This window comes from Engraulis encrasicolus, chromosome 4 (assembly GCF_034702125.1).
Source record: "Engraulis encrasicolus isolate BLACKSEA-1 chromosome 4, IST_EnEncr_1.0, whole genome shotgun sequence".
NCBI lineage: Eukaryota > Metazoa > Chordata > Actinopteri > Clupeiformes > Engraulidae > Engraulis > Engraulis encrasicolus.
Genome location: NC_085860.1, coordinates 47,690,994 through 47,707,781, shown reverse-complemented (window position 1 = coordinate 47,707,781; position 16,788 = coordinate 47,690,994). Strand labels below are relative to the sequence as shown.

Here is a 16,788-nt window from a genome sequence, read left to right as displayed (position 1 = left end):
AAGCAAGTGGAGGAGGCAAGGTCGCATATTGCAACGCACTCAGGGCCACGGCGTTCGATGAGCATTAACCCCTGACTCATGATGAGATCACCTTCACATCAGGAGTAAACGATGGCTCATGTTTCTGCCTCCCTCCCTCCCTCTCGCTTGTCCTCCGATCATCCCATCCCTCCCTCCATCCCTTTATCCCTTTGTCCTCTGACCTGTTTACGGCATGGGTCCTCTCCTCTCCCACCACATCCCTGTGATCCCTTGTTCCATCCCTCCTTCTCTCCCTCCATACGGTACCCACCTCCCTCTATCCCTCTGCCTCACCCCATTCACGCCACTCCCATCCACTTGCCCTCTGATCTTTCGTTCCATCTTTCGTTCTCTCTCCCTCTATCGCTCCCTATCACCCCATTCCATCCTGTCCTGGGGCTGTGTCTGTGGCAGTGGCAGTGGGCCAGGTGGGGAAGCCACATGATCAGCTCCAGTAGCTCTGGCTGCAGCCCAGCCTGGCTCGCCACTGGGGTCGTAAAATCAGACGGCTCTGTTTTAATGGAGCCGGGGCCCATGGGGAGGCCCATTACTCCTCTATGGGAGCGGCCATCAGCAGGACGAGGGCTACTGCTGCACCAGCACCACCATGAAAAGGGCCGGATTGAAGTACAGGCTACATATAGCTGCAGCCTAGGGGCCCCCACCTGTCAGGGCCCCCCCAATTGGTCAAAAGTGAAAAATGGCAGAATTGTGACAAGATGCAATACTGGAAAATGAATCTGTGGTGTTGAGTACAGCTGGTAGATATGTTGAGTACAGTTGGTAGATGTGTTATCCTACCTCATAATTATGACACTGTGAATTTGTCGTGAAATTTGCCTTCCAGTGGGGCCCACAGCAACCTGCAGCCAAGGGGCCCCAGGCTATCTTAATCCGGCCCTGACCATGACCTTACAGGCTACTCTGAAGGAGTCTGTCGTCGGACAGGTCAACAGCAACACTCGAATGTTAGGGTTAGGGTTTATTAAGGTACATGTTTAGTATATTACATGTACACTTAAAGACCCAGACAGTATGGTGGTTAGGGTTGGAGAAAAAAGGAAAAAAAAATACATTTATGTAGGGAGCTGTGTGTATTTATATCCCCGAAACGCGGAGCGTCGGGGATGTAATGGTTTTGCGTGCACCGCCGCCGCCGCCGCGTCCGCCGCGTAAGGTCTTTCGTGTTAACGCGATAACTTTTGAACGGATGTTTGGATTTGTCCCAGATTTGGTGTGTGAATGCTCTAGGGCAGGTTCATGAACTGATTCGAATTTGGAGGTCAACAATTTCAAGATGGCCGAATTCAAGATGGCCGAATTTTTGTTTGGCCCATTACTTCTGACCGGGTGGATGGATTTGTCCCAGATTTGGTGTGTGAATGCTCTAGGGTGGGTTCATGAACTGATTAGAGTTTGGAGGTTAACACTTTCAAGATGGCCGAATTCAAGATGGCCAAATTTTTGTTTGGTCCATAACTTCTGACCGGGTGGATGGATTTGTCCCAGATTTGGTGTGTGAATGTTCTAGGGTAGGTTCATGAACTGGTTAGGGTTTGGAGGTCAACAATTTAAAGATGGCCGAATTCAAGATGGCCGAATTTTTGTTTGGCCCATTACTTCTGACCGGGTGGATGGATTTGTCCCAGATTTGGTGTGTGATTGCTCTAGGGTGGGTTCATGAACAGATTACAGTTTGGAGGTTAACACTTTCAAGATGGCCGAATTCAAGATGGCCGAATTTTTGTTTGGTCCATAACTTCTGACCGGGTGGATGGATTTGTCCCAGATTTGGTGTGTGAATGTTCTAGGGTAGGTTCATGAACTGATTCGAGTTTGGAGGTCAACAATTTCAAGATGGCCGAATTCAAGATGGCAGAATGTTTGTTTGGCCCATTACTTCTGACCGGGTGGATGGATTTGTCCCAGATTTGGTGTGTGAATGCTCTTGGGTGGGTTCATGAACTGATTACAGTTTGGAGGTTAACACTTTCAAGATGGCCGAATTCAAGATGGCAGAATTTTTGTTTGGTCCATAACTTCTGACCGGGTGGATGGATTTGTCCCAGATTTGGTGTGTGAATGTTCAAGGGTAGGTTCATGAACTGATTCGAGTTTGGAGGTCAACAATTTCAAGATGGCCGAATTCAAGATGGCCGAATTTTTGTTTGGCCCATTACTTCTGACCGGGTGGATGGATTTGTCCCAGATTTGGTGTGTGAATGCTGCAGGGTAGGTTCATGAACTGATTCGAGTTTGGAGGTCAACACTTTCAAAATGGTGGAATTTTTATTTGGCCCATAACTTCTGACTGGGTGGATTGATTTGCCCGGTAACTCCTTAATTTAATGGTTCACCATTTCAGTGAATCTACCATATCAGGTAGGCCTACAGTGTAATAACCAGTGTAACAATATTTAATACCATGTAATACTAGTGTAATACCAGTGTAAAAATAGGCAATACCAGGTACAGTGTAATAACCAGTGTAACAATATGTAATACCATGTAATACTAGTGTAATACCAGTGTACAAATATGCAATACCATGTAATACCACTTACACACAAATAGCCTACATGATATAAGTACAAAATTGGTACATGGTGTCACACTGGTATGACGTGGTATTAAATATTGTTACACTGGTTATTACACTGTACCTAATGTGGTATATCCACTGTAATAGTGAACCATTAAAACAGTGTTACCATTTGCCCCATTTTTTCCTTCATTTTCACAATAGTCATTTGGTTTTAAGCCTATGCACGTCATTGATCTATGTATAGATATTAAATATATTTATTTTATATTCTGTATTTATCATAAACGTTCATGAAAAGGTGGACGGGAGTGGTAGGAATGATTGGGGACTGGAAGCGTCGCGTTTCGGGGATATACCTTAAGCAGTCGAAGGCGACTGCACAGGCAGTCTAGTTTAACCAGCGACCAACCCTAATGCAGAGCCATGGAATACGGAATGGTTTTACCTGGGGTAAACCAGCCATCCAGGAATTCAATTGGTCGGTGTAAACTTGATGCCTGAAACCGCCGAGCTTTATTTAATGTTGGAGACTGCCCCCTAGTGGTGCTGAGCTGTGATGGTCCACAATGTTAACCCTTTGAGGAGTAAGGAATTTCTAGAGGTTCTTCTAGAATTTTACTGGAACACTCTACAGCTCCCATAGACGTCTGTGTTAAAAATCTTGCAAAGACATTATGACATCATAATGAGAACTCAAAATTTGGGCAAAATTCTAATCACATATTTGTGATGGTACTCCTCAAAGGGTGAGAGTCTTTTAGCTGAGCAGGTTTGCCATGTTCACCTCAATGTGTACAAAACTGCATATTGGATTTGATGAGGTGTTGGATCATTCACCTCCCCATAATGTGCCAAAATGGTTAAGGCTTCTTTCTCTGGGTCATGTCTGCCAGAATAAGTCAGAACTCACCGTGCTACTGAGCTGAGTGAATAGAGCGAGAGAGACGGAGACGGAGGGAAAAAAGAGAGGGGGGAATACTGAGAGGAAGAGCGTCATAGCTCTTTTCAAGGAGAGCTACGTCTGTCGTTGCCAGGGTGTCCGAATGGCATTGCAGAGGTGAATAAGGTCTCTCTGGTCTCTGGTCTCTCTCTCTTTCTCTCTCTTTCTCTCTCTCGTCTACTTGTGGTGGGGGTGAGTTTGGTAACTGCGTGGCTCCTCAGTGCTCCAACTTACCCGGCTGTCTTTTGTGCCCTCTCTTCCAGGCTGACTGAGAACATGCGGCGACTCAGTGAGTATTAGCCCTGACACCCCTTGTCATGCTTCATAGCCACACAATGGCAACACACCACTGCCCCGTCTCACCCCACCCCTCACACTGTATATTATGCTAATCAGAAGAGCCTAGGAAAGGACTCAAAACGGTCCTCTTGGCCCATGCTGTAACTGTATTTTTACTCAGTAAGTGTTCCCATTTTTGTTTGTTTCTGCAGCTACAGTATGTTCACCTTTTACTACAAAACCTCTACCCTTGTTGTCTGTGTCTGTGTCTCTGTCTCTGTCTCTGTCTGTGTGGTATACGTACATTTTTGTGAATAAATGATTATGAATGTGTTTGTCAGAGCGAGGTGCCAAGCCTGTGACTAACTTCATGAGGAACCTCTCTGCCTTATCCAGCTGGTACTCTGTCTACACATCAGCGATCGCCTTTATTGTGAGTGCACCACCACACCTCCACATAACCAGTCTAAGTGGATCCCACTCTGTGCGTCTTTTTCGTGATCAAGTGTCCACTCTTTGTATCTCCATTCTGGGTGCCACGCGTTTACCCGACCTTGCTGTCTCTTAACCGGGTTTGGTGCATTCCACTGTGTGATTGAAGTGCCTATCCTGAGTTGAGAAAGTAAGAAGAGGCCTGCCAAAAAGTTGATTCAAACACCGGGATCTGAATCGGCTGACTGTAATAAACTCAGTCCAGTCGTTCCCAAACTGGGGGTCGTGACCCTTGGGACGGTACAGAGTTACTGTAGGGGGGTTCAGGGAAAGAATTAACTTTTTTTGCATAAAACCTAACCATGAAAATTGGTTAGTAACATTGAATTGAATGGTTAATAATTGTATTTACTGTTAAAGAGGCACTAGGTAGGATGACATCATTTGCGCGGTGTCCGGGGGATGCCTGTCTCAAAATCTACACCGTAATGAAAAAATGCTGTTCAAATTAACTCGTGGTGAGACTGTTTTTCATCACGTAATGCCAGCAGTTGATACAAATCTGAATACGGTATGTAAAGAGATGTTTCAAATGAAAAGTGTTTCTCACGACACTCGTTCGGTCCGACGCTGCCAAAAGTTGCTTGTGGGGTTTTCTGACAGCGGACCGTGGAAGTTGAGATAAGCCGTCGCTCACTTACTAATGACTCGTATAAGCATAGACTGACTCGGGACCGTAATTAATTTAACTTTTAATTCTACCTGGAGCCCCTTTAAGCGTTTGGAATATGGGAGGTGGGGGTCATTAAAAAAAAATCTTGGGTCCAATTGGGATGGTCTCAGCAGAACTTGTTTGGGAACCCCATGCCTCACTCAGTGAAGTCGCATGTTTAAAGGCAAAACATGCCGCAGGTTTTGTAACTTTCTGATCCCGCGATTGGCCCTTCTGTAGCTGAGTCCCCAGTATCCTCATGTATTAGCTGTTCTATCATCTAAATCTGTGTACTTGGTTATTGATTGTGATTGTTGTTTGTTTGTCGATTTACAACAGCTTGGGACGCCAAACAAGCATTCCAAGCAAAGATTCTAGTTCAGTACTGTATGCCACGAGTGTATTCACTGAATAGTCAGTACATTAAACGTCAATAGCTTAAAATGTCAATGATAGGTCATGATGCTTACGTCACCCTCTTAGTGTAGGGGCATGTGATCATCTCTCTGTCTCTGTCTCTTTGTAGATCTACATGTATGCTGCGTGGCATGGCTGGGCCATCCCAATGTTTCTCTTCTTAGCTATCCTGAGGTTGTCTCTGAACTACCTCATTTCCAGGTAATGTAATTGCAAGCTGCCCAGCATATTGGGGTCAATTGTGTTTTTTTTTTTAGCAGACGTCAGGTGGTACAACCACAGCTAATTCCCATAAATTAATTAGTTATTGGTAATTAATATACAATCAATGAAAATGTTTCTTAAATAATCCACTAAAAGTAAAATCCATACAATAGTGGCATTGGCTGTGGTTGCACCACCGTGACGTACTGAGCGTCATTGGCCTGTTTGCGGGATGCTTTTTGATTGATAAAAATGGTATTGATTTCTGTCAATTATAGATGGGTTGATATTTATTTGAAAAAATATAGTGTGCATCCAGCTAGAGCCACCAAGTTTTCAGTTCTGTCGTTACATTGTATATAATACAACGGCTAAATGAGATGTGGAATTTTATTTACAGATTTCTGAACATTGGTACCTGTAGTTTTTCAACCTTTGCTAGTGCCAGTTTGTATGATTTCACTAATGTTTCCCTTTGTGGTTCCCAGGGGCTGGCGGATACAGTGGAGCATTGTGCCTGAAGTTTCAGAGCCTGTGGTAAGCCATGAAGTCCATACTTTGGAGTGACCTTGCCCAACAAAGACACCAGTGTTGCCCTGCTACCTAGTTTCATGTGATGCATGTTTTATAAAAAAAAAACAAAAAACATTTGGATGTCAAGTGGTTCTAAGTTGATTTGTCTCCCTTAAAGGAACCACCAAAGGAAGACTTGAATATTTCAGAGAAGTTTCAGCTTGTTCTGGATGTGGCCCAGAAAGCACAGGTAATACTGCCATAATAGAATAAGTATGCTAGAGTTGTGTAGAGTTCAGCTTGATTGAAACTAAGGAGCTGTTTCCACGTAGCAAGATATTTTTATATGTGGATATTCCATGTTGCAGGATATTTTTATATGTGGATATTTTTTCTCCTGGTTGCATTGGTTTTGGCCTTCCGTTTCCATGTAGCAGATATTTAAAATCCAGATATAAAAAAGCTACTGCAACTATACTATGCTGATCATTGAAACTGGGCTGCCTATTTAAGTTAACTAAGTAATAAACTAATATTTTCTAGTATGGCCCAAGTACAGTCATTTTTGCAGCTAAAAATGGCTATTTCTGGAAATTCAAAATGGCGGACCATGGAGAAGATCCCCCTTTTCATGTATGAAAAGTGCAATTTTTCCAGTCATAATGAATACTTAGAATTTGATGGTGGTGGTAAGTATTCATGAAAAAGGTAACATTAGTGAATGGGTAGCATTAATTCTGGAAATAAACAACTACAAATCTTGCACTGTGTCCCTTTAAAAATATCCTATTTAGGGGTCTGAAATGCACTTGTTACAATGGAGTATTTATTTTTACCACATGGCGTTTCCACCTAAACAGGAGAAAAAAAAACCTCCATTGTAACAGGTGCATTTTAGCCCCCTAACTGGGATATTTTTAAACCAGGATTTTTGATATGCGGGTTTTAAAAATTTGCTGACGTGGAAATGGAAGGCCAAAACCAATGTAACCAGGAGAAAAAAAAATCCACATTTTAAAATATCATGCTACGTGGAAACGGCTCCTAAAGTATTGGCCAGACACCATGGGTCTTATGACCATTGGTTCGACAGTTGATTAGCCAGGCTGCTTCACATGACTGAAGCCTTTTTTTAAATTGAGGCCTACTCAGATCACCATTCTTACCAAAGATACGAGAGAGAAGATGGCTTACTAACGTCAGAAGAGTGCATGGAGCTGAGTCACTTTATTCTTCTACTGTCAGTACTGGCGGCAAACTAAAGTGCAATGGCACTACCGGAGTGTGGAACAGGTGTCATTAATTATCCCCCACAATTAACGCTGATTGGCGGCTGTAGTTTATTTGGCCACAAACTGAACATTGACAACGGACAGCCGCTCACACCCACATTGCAAAATCACTAGTTCTATGGAGGTCTGGTATTTGAACTGCAAATTTTCCAGTGTCACATTTTTTATTCATCATGGCATCGCAACCACTGCCCATGCGCACCGTGTCCTCTGGCTCCGCCCCTGTACTACGCTGTGGCCAATGCATTTTCCAACCAGTAATAGTTCTTTTCCAATATACATTCTTTGGTCTTACAGTTGATGCATTTCTTTACAGAACCTTTTTGGGAAAATGTCTGATGTCTTGGAGAAGATTAAGAAGTGAGTTTATAATTTAAAAAAAAAATTCTATTAATTATTATTTACGAGTCAATTTTTGTATGAGTTGGTGTGCTGGTGTACTTGCAGGTTGTGAGTCTTGGTGACGCGTTAAAATTATTCTGCTCAAAGCCATAAATATACCGTATAGTTTTAGTTGGCTATGTGGACAAACTGTTGAAGAGACAAAAGTTCTTCATTGCAAATCCACTCCACTTCTCCATTGTTTTCTTTGGGGCGAGGCACCTGCTGATGGTGTGTTTGTGTTGTGTACGTATGTGTGTGCGTGTTTCCCCAGTCTCTTCATGTGGGTGCAGCCAGAGATTACTCAGAAGCTGTACGTGGGGCTGTGGGTGGCCTTCATAACCTCCTGCCTGCTGCCCTACAAGCTCGTCGGCTTCATCATCGGTGAGCATCTATGCTCTCATGACCAAACGGCTCTGTTTGAAGCAGTCTCTCTCTTTCTCTGTCTCTCTGTCTCTCTCTCTCTCTCTCTCTCTCTCTCTCTCTCTCCCTCTCTCTCCCGCCCTCTCTCTCTCTCTCCCTCTCTCTCCTGCCCCAAAGGCAGCCACAAGGGCACGCTGTACTAAGAGTCTCTCACTGCCTTGCTGCAGTTGCCTGAACTTGTCTTGTCTGTTGCTGACAGGGGTGGGGGTGGCAATATGCCCTAAACATGCAGCTCAACATCTAGATCCATTTTCTAGATAAAGAACCCTTTTCCCGTAGGGGCTGAACATACATGGTCATTTTAACCTGGCAGACTGCTGTAGAGTGCATTAGAGCAGCATTATCATAACTTGATTATGTCTGTTCTAGCAGAGTGGAGAGTCAGCCACTGTCTTGTCTTAGTAGCTCTAAGTGATCTCTCTCTCTCTCTCTCTCTCTCTCTCTCTCTCTCTCTCTCTCTCTCTCTCTCTCTCTCTCTCTCTCTCTCTCTCTCTCTCTCTCTCTCTCTCTCTCTCTCTCCCCTTTTCCTGGGCTACATCAGGTCTTTATGCCGGCATCAAGTTCTTCATCATCGACTTCATCTTCAAGAGCTGTCCAAAGCTGCGGGACAAGTACGACACCCCGCACATCGTCTGGACCCACCTGCCCACCGACCCTCAGCTGAAGGACCGCAGCAATCTCAACCTCTCCAGGAGGGTACGTGGTGGCAAGAGGCACAGCTCTTCAAGATCTTTTTGTCAATCTATCTTTATTGAACTTTTTTAATACGTGTATAAAAGACAATCAACATAAACTATTAATTACAGAATAGAAAAGGGAAAAAAATCAGGAAACGCAACAAAAGGAAATGCTACAAAAGTGATCAAAGGAAAATTACTCAGTCCAGGTTTATTGTCCACTGTTCCATACAATATTTTTGTAAGATTTTTTTTTTTTTCAAAAAACTTGACTTATTGTACAAAACGGTACTGTATTTGTCGAGCTCTTCAGGATCTTCTGTCTGTTTTCCACCTGGATGTCTGTTGATTGTCCCCAAACCAATTGCACATTTACCTTTTTCATTCAAATTTGAGAATTAATGAATTATTCAGCAGTAGCTGGTCAACCTTCCTCAGTTATTCCCAGCTCTCAAAAAAAGTTGAAAAAGGAGTTAGATTAAAAAGCCCTTATTAAATGTGGCTAGAACATGTTTAAAAAGCCAACAGGTTCTGCCCTGTTAACAGGTCTTCATCAGGGCTTATTCTACCAACAACTTACTTTGTTCAGTTCCTATTTGAGTTAAGATCTCTCGGTGCTTTTCAGAAGTGTATGTGGGTAGTTGAGATTTCTTTGAGCTTTTCAAGGGTGTATGGGGTATTTTTGTAATACATTTGTCACATGACTTGTTCTGCTATGTTTCTTCCCCCTCAGCTCTCTGGGTTTCAGCAGGTAGGGCTCCTGGTGTGATCTTCACGTTTGATAGCAGCTGGCTGCCTTTTACCACCTCTGGCTGGCTTGTGTGGGGGTGTGTGTGAGGGGTAGGAAGGTGTCTGTGTGTGCACGCGTGCGTGCGTGCATGAGTGTTAGAGAGAGAGAGAGAGAGAGAGAAAGAATGTTAGACAAAATTAGACTGTGATTTTTTTTATTCCAGCTCCCCCTCCGAACCTTATGCGGTGTTGCTTATGAGCACTTTACTGCTTTGTATTGAGGTTTGGGTTAGAAGGTGTGTGTGTGTATGTGTGTGTATGTGTGTGTGTAAGGTGTGGAAAAAAAGGTGTGGGTTTTTTGGACGTATGTGTATGTTGTGTTTACTCCTGCTTTGGACTTGTGTGTGTGTGTGTGTGTGTGTGTGTGTGGCTTTTTTGAAGTACAGTAGATGGCTGAGGGTGGGCATAGCATAGATTTTGTGCTGCTGGATAAAGGATCTAGTGCATCTTTGAAGACATTCTTTTCTGGATTTTGCAAAAGCCAAGTAGTGATTATTTCACAATACCTTTGTAATAATTTAGTTTAACGTATCCCATATTTTAGTTTCAAGCCAAATTTGTGGAATAACGTTGGCACTGCTTCATACTCTACATTAATACATGCTACTGTGTAGCAGATGATCTTGAGTCCAATTTCATATTGTAATAGTTTGTATTGTATTTTTATTTGTATTTTATTTGCCAACCATATAGGCAGTTTGTAAAATCGGTAAAATGGGCTTGGCCTTTGCAAATTCCACTTCAGTCAGTGCCTTTATTTCTACTTTGCACATAAATTAGGGAATATCAGAATATGGAACATTCATTGTTTTTGTTGTAATTGTCTTTAGATTTTGTCTTTTAGATTGTTTTAACAGGCCACCAATTAGGAAATATGAGGCATCTGATGCAAAACACTGTTGTGAAATAGTCATTAAACTGGGAAGATACATCATGCTTGCTAGTTCATGACTTCCGGGAAGAATGAAAATCTTTTCCAAAAGTATAGTGTATTGCTTTGCATGAACCCACCAAACACTACAAAATGGCTGTTAAGTGGAAAAGATGTGTGGGGGGGATTCTGTGCGTTTGCAGTGGTCCCACAGTTCACTCCCACTCCAGCCTAGCTGTCATCCAGTGGCCACTGCAAGGCCAGAAGAGTGAGAGAGTGAGGAGGGCCGGCAGCTTAATCCTGCTCCATCAGACCTTAACCCATTGGCGCCTGAGCCAGTTTTTAGAAAAGGTCCCCAATGCCTGAGGGTTTTTTGAGATAAGAAAATTTGGTTGAAAACTCCTATGAAAAATTCAATATCTCAGCCTCTGGAACACTTATGGACATGGGACAAATTGCATTTAAAAGGTAAAATCCTCTGCTTTCACGGGATTATGTTCATTCAGCATTAACACTAACACATATTCCTTAAAAAAAAATCATATCTCATAGTCAAATGATTGAAAAACGTTTCATGTGCTTTCAGGATAATGCTTGATGCTATTTATTATAAGCGATTAGGCTACTATTGCTACTGTTACAATAGCCGAATAGGCTAAATTATAATAATCATTATTATTAGGCCTATAGTTATTAGGCAGTCATTTCTGCCATAAATCGGGGGACATTTGTCTGATACAGCCACTTGCTCTCCCACCGGCGAGTATGGCCGTTTTATTCCTCCAAACGTTATGCAGAGAGACCGATGAGCAATTTCATATCCTATTTTGAGACGGGGCTCCACTTTGAGCTGGATGTGTGGCCGCGCGTCTACAATTCGCATGTCTACCGTTGTCTGCCTCACCAATAGGTTATCACCATAATCCTAAAGTTCCTCAGTGAAAATATTCTGAAATATATCTGAAGGACGTGCTTCCTCAGATATTGGCACCTTCGCCAATTGCCCCGAGTGTCGGAGTGAAGTTTTGGTAACGTCGGGCAAGCGAAATCTAGCTGACTGTCTATTTGGAAGCCACTCGCCCACCTCTTCATGCGGCCGCGGCAAATCACACTCCTGCTCTCTATCTAAAGGGTCTTCAATCATATTTCCTTTCCTCGATTAAAATTTCTTCATTACCTTTCAACTGAACATCACGTTCGCTGTAACAGCGTGTCTTGCGAACCACAGCCTTCTTCTTTTTTTTTTTTTTACCTGTGTGAAATGGCTACCCACGTCTGCAGAAGCAAGCGTGGTTGATTGCGTTTGACATTTTTGTCGACGAATCAAACTTTTTTTTTGCTACATGATCTTTAAAAAAATCGAGAACACCCACCTCTTGTGTATTTGAACAAAACATTGTGCATTGCATCTCTCATGCGTCTTGAAAATATTGACAAATCAATAATGTTGCGTTTTGCAACAACCGGCGTCAGGGCCAATGTTGCGTAACGCAACAACCGGCGTCAATGGGTTAAACAGGACCACACTTACAGATTGACTACACCTCCGCTCTGGCCGTTTCACTGCTGTCTACTGCACAGGGGGCTTGGCTAGGGTGCATCAAACGCCCCTTGAAAATGAAAACTTTGCAATATCCCACTCTGCTCTTGCAGTATTGTTCCTTTGCACTATCATAACTCCCTTGTAAATTTCTAGCAAATTTGATTGATGGTAAAGCGTGGCACAATAGGCTTTAAATTTGTAATGGTAGTGAATGGGAATTGTTAGCTTAATCTGTGTAGTTCGAGACTGTTTTGATCAAACACAGTTTAGACGGTCATTTGGAAGAATGCTCCAGTTGCTTTTCCACTTCCCCAGGACATCAAAACCCAAAATAATAGGTAAATAATGGACACATGGGTGTTCGAACATGGCTAAAAGGTCAGCAAATGGGGGCTAAAACCTTGCTGAAGGAAGGCTCTAAAAACAGGTACGGGAATTTCAAATTTGGGAAAGTGGAAAGGGAACTGGAGCATTCTTCCAAATGATTCTCTTTACAAGTTTTGACCAAAATAGCGTGAAAACACTTTTTTCAAGGAATTTGCTACAATTGCCAATCCACTGCCATTCAAAATGTCAAGCATATTGTGCCACCCTTTAACATTAACCAAATTTGCTAAGATTTTACAAGGGTGTTATGTTAATACAATGGAACAATTTCGCAAAAGCAGAGCAGGATTTTCAAACGGTGGGGCGTTTGATGCACCCTAGGCTTGGCTTTGGCCAGCAGGGGCTATCTGCATGTGCAGGCCTAGGATCCAAGTTGTTTATTATTATTCTATGAGATGGCTGCTTTTCTAAAGGGCATCACTGCTAATCTGACACCTAGACCTGAGCATGACGATAACCCATCCCTCCCCTTAAGACATTCTATCATCAGACTACCAGGCCCTCATACATGTTATACAGTATTTCCTGGATTATCCGAAATTCCTGATTTTCCAACCTGGAAATGCATGTATACAACCACTGTCACTACAGAGCTCTCTAAAACACAGTGTGCTCTTTTTTTAAAGAAGTCCTTTCCTGCTTTTTGAAGAAGTCCTTTCCTGCTTTTTGGACACAGCCTTGGGTCAGTTTAAAGCCCTGTTACGTCCTGTGTGGTATCCTTCAGGTGCAGCCTATGGTGGCCAGAGGAGCCATGGCAGCTAACGCGGCCTACAGCCTCAGCAGGGAGGAGGACGGAGGCCGCATCTACAGCACCAAGAGGGGCCCCTTCCACGAGGTCTTCAACCTGGCCGAAACAGAGCGCCCCCTAGCAGGTGAAGAGGGCAAAACACCCGAGGTCTCCCAATCAGATGTGAAAAGATCAAGAATTACAAGCTTTTATTTAATCCATTTATTTATTCAATTTCATTAACGAGCAATGAAAAGTTTTGTGCTATAAAAAAGCCCCCAAAGAAAAAAGTCCTCGTCAAAACAAGGCAGGTGGGGGCGTGGCGGCTCAGTGGGCCAAGACGCCATGCCATTACACCGGCGACCCAAGTTCGGTTCCCACATGGGGTCCTATGCCGGTCCCTCCACCCTCTCTCTCCCCACTCATTTCCTGTCTTTCTCAACTGTCCAAAAACCAAAACAAAATCTTTAAAGAAAGAAAACAAGGCAGGTAGAAAATGAGATGTGAAGAAGAATCCTGCGACATATCTCTCTTGTATAATGTTTCATGTCACTTATCTCCTTACAAGACCAAATATTTCTCAAAGGTTGCAATCCCGAGTCCAGAATGTAAATAACCCGGCATATTTTCCTTGTTACTGCTGACACTGCTCATCTTGTACTGCTCTTGAGTGCTTGTTGCAATTGATTGTCGGATCAAATGTTTTACCACAGTGTTCCCTTTATGAATCTGGGATTGGCACCTCTGTTGGATTCTCACTGCTTACTTACTCTGCCGTTGTGTTTTTTCCTCAGTCTGTGAGAACGGGTGGCGGTGCTGTTTGATCAACAGAGATCGGAAGATGCCGACTGACTACATCCGCAATGGAGTTCTGTACGTCACTGAAAAGTAAGTTTCGTTTTGACCTCTAACATGCAGGGGCGGGCCGACCAGGCACTTGCCCGGAGCGGCACTTCAAAGGGGACGGCTCCATCACAAACCCCGCCCCAAATTACATCACGAAAATAGCTTCAAACATGTTAAAATCGTTATAAAGTCGCTTAAGTATTATTTCTACACTACTACATTAATATAACATTCCTATTAATGTTTTTTGTCAGTTATTGTAAGCATTTTTTGCCGTTACGGGGCCACCATGAAAGTTGCAGGACCTCAGAGTGGGTGTCACCCAGGACGCAACTCATAGAACCGCAACTGCTAATATGTATTGCATACTGTGTGCATACTGTACGTACCAGTCAACATTTGAAACAAGGCCCGTGTTACTCAGATGCCGTAACATGCAGCACAAAATCTGTTGCACAGTGCCAGAGTAGCATGTGTTTTCTGCACCCACAGTTACCTCTGCTTCGAGAGCTCCAGCTCCAGATCCAGCTCGTCCAAGAAGAATAAAGTCTTCAAGCTGCTCGACATCACAGATATCCAAAAGGTGTGCCTGTAATCACATTGGATAAATACGTACATACTTATGTGTAAATGCTCATGGTTGAATTTACAGTCGTTGACTGATGTGATTGTTCTGTGGCATGTGTGTGTTTTACAGTACAAAGTGCTATCAGTGTTGCCGGGATCTGGGATGGGAATCTCCATCGCCACTCCTTACACGCAGAAGGTAAGAATGCCACAGCACGAAAAATAACATGTCGACCTGATGACAAGCTTTGATCCACAGTGTAAAATCAAGAAGATGAGAACCCCAATGGTGCCCATCACCCCCACACATAACTTTCTATTTAAATAATTTGTGTTCAGCCATCTTTTTTATGGACTTCTGTAAAAATCGTTCTCCGTGTGGTTTCTGCTATGTGGGTAAGAGGTCTCTCTCTGTCTCTGTCTCTGTCTCTGTCTGTCTCTGTCTCTGTCTCTCTCTCTCTCTCTCTCTCTCTCTCTCTCTCTCTCTCTCTCCCCCTCTCTGTCTCTCTCTCTCTCTCTCTCTCTCTCTCTCTCTCTCTCTCTCTCTCTCTCTCTCTCTCTCTCTCCCTCTCCTTGCCAGCCTCTGGTATTTGGTGCCATGATCCATCGGGACGAGGCCTTTGAGGCTATCTTCACCCAGTACATGAAGATTGTCACCACCCCAGGTGCCACCATCCCTGAGCCCTACCCATAGAGGCCACTCCTGCCTAAGGCCCGACTCACACCCTGCTGTGGCCTCTCTCCTAAACACTCCTGCTCCTACACTTATGGATCCACCCAGATCTGCAGTCCACAACAGAGTACCCTTTTTCCCCCAACCTGAGGGCAGCAAGCAAGGCGTGGGCCTGGCCTTCATCTGCAAGTGTGTGTGTATGCGCGCGTGTGTGCGTGCGTGTGTCTGTGAGAGGGTGAATGTATGCGTCTCTCTCTCCTCCACTGGATAGAGCACACACTGGGAAGACCGCCTGGATTTCTTAAGTCTCCTCCATTGCTGCGTGGAGAATGGGTCCTTTTTTAAAAGAAAAAAAGACAAAACTTTCGTATTTCATCTAAGTGTACTGGGCTTTTATTTTGGTAGAAGGAGAGGCCGGGATGCAGGGTGTCTACGTGATTTTTAAAAATCAGGCAGTTAGTCTGTGTCTTAACAATGCAATGCCATAACAGAATAAGGGGGCTGGTTCCTCTTACGCTGTCTGTTGCCTCTACATGTCTGTCTCTGTCTATCTCGCTGCACTGATGTTATCTCATGTAGGTTGTACTGTCTGCTGCAATCTCTTGCCCCTGTGCCCTGTCCTAATCTTATGAGTGGATGGTAGAAACCACCGCTAGCCTTGGCCTGGATAATGCACATACATAGCCTACACACACACACACGGCACTTTCTTTGTGGTTTGTGTTTCACAAGACATGAGTAGGCGAGGTATAAATATCTCTCTCCTTATTACGCACAGCATATAGCTCTGTCTTGAGCCGAAGAACTGAATGTAAAACGGCACACGTGTTTTAGATTTAAAACCTCAAAACATCTCCAGGAGAAAAGTGACATGTAGTGACTACATGCTGATCCTAGGTCAGACACCGTTCTTCATTTCTGGTCTCTGCACGCCATTGATACAATTATCCCTGTTCTCTGAACAGACGAATGTCATCCACTGCACCTGTAGAGCATAGCACACTGACAGTGATCTGTTATTGAACCGCACTGTTTCAAAACTGCCAAATCTGAATTCCAGGCATTACACAAGACACAGTCATTTATTTTACAGAAAAGCACAAGGTGTCTTGGAATATTATCTGGCATTTTGCATAACCTGACTTGCTTATGCCCCAATAGGTTCCAGGGGATATCAGCTTAACACTGAGTGCGTTTATACGAGTTCAGTATCCCGAATATGAGTCTTATCCCGATTATGATCAACTTTGGGATAGGGTGTTTATATGGATACTGAGTGTTGCACCGATACCGATACCAGTATCGGCCGGGGCCCCGATACTGCACTAAAATGGTTGTATCGGTATCGGCCGATACCAACAAATAGGGCACTGATACCATTTACAGGTGCTCGTATGACTCTTAAACACAGGCTTGAACTTAGTTATTTTATATCATAGGTATTTAAAAAGTATAAAAAGTTCTACTGGAGTAGGCAGCAGCCTGACAAAGCCATAATAGCAATGATGTTACATCCAAGTAGTAGCCTATATAACTTTTCATATATATA

General features: G+C 43.6%; 1 protein-coding gene across 5 annotated transcripts in view; it reads left to right on the top strand.

Moving 5' to 3' along the window:
• gramd4b (GRAM domain containing 4b) overlaps nucleotides 1–16,515 on the top strand; it is a 69,993-nt gene extending 53,478 nt beyond the window's left edge. For 3 of the 5 annotated variants that reach the window (XM_063197562.1, XM_063197560.1, XM_063197565.1), the window contains exons 7-20: nucleotides 3,770–3,795; nucleotides 4,127–4,218; nucleotides 5,456–5,547; nucleotides 6,039–6,087; nucleotides 6,242–6,313; nucleotides 7,672–7,715; nucleotides 8,011–8,120; nucleotides 8,701–8,855; nucleotides 9,570–9,587; nucleotides 13,151–13,298; nucleotides 13,948–14,041; nucleotides 14,492–14,582; nucleotides 14,697–14,765; nucleotides 15,147–16,515. In XM_063197562.1, coding sequence (XP_063053632.1) covers nucleotides 3,770–3,795; nucleotides 4,127–4,218; nucleotides 5,456–5,547; nucleotides 6,039–6,087; nucleotides 6,242–6,313; nucleotides 7,672–7,715; nucleotides 8,011–8,120; nucleotides 8,701–8,855; nucleotides 9,570–9,587; nucleotides 13,151–13,298; nucleotides 13,948–14,041; nucleotides 14,492–14,582; nucleotides 14,697–14,765; nucleotides 15,147–15,260 — 1,174 coding nt within the window. In that variant the 3' untranslated portion in view covers nucleotides 15,261–16,515. The remainder of the gene's footprint in view (nucleotides 1–3,769; nucleotides 3,796–4,126; nucleotides 4,219–5,455; nucleotides 5,548–6,038; nucleotides 6,088–6,241; nucleotides 6,314–7,671; nucleotides 7,716–8,010; nucleotides 8,121–8,700; nucleotides 8,856–9,569; nucleotides 9,588–13,150; nucleotides 13,299–13,947; nucleotides 14,042–14,491; nucleotides 14,583–14,696; nucleotides 14,766–15,146) is intronic. The other 2 variants (XM_063197564.1, XM_063197563.1) reach the window with 1 other exon arrangement.
• Nucleotides 16,516–16,788: the final 273 nt, after the last annotated feature.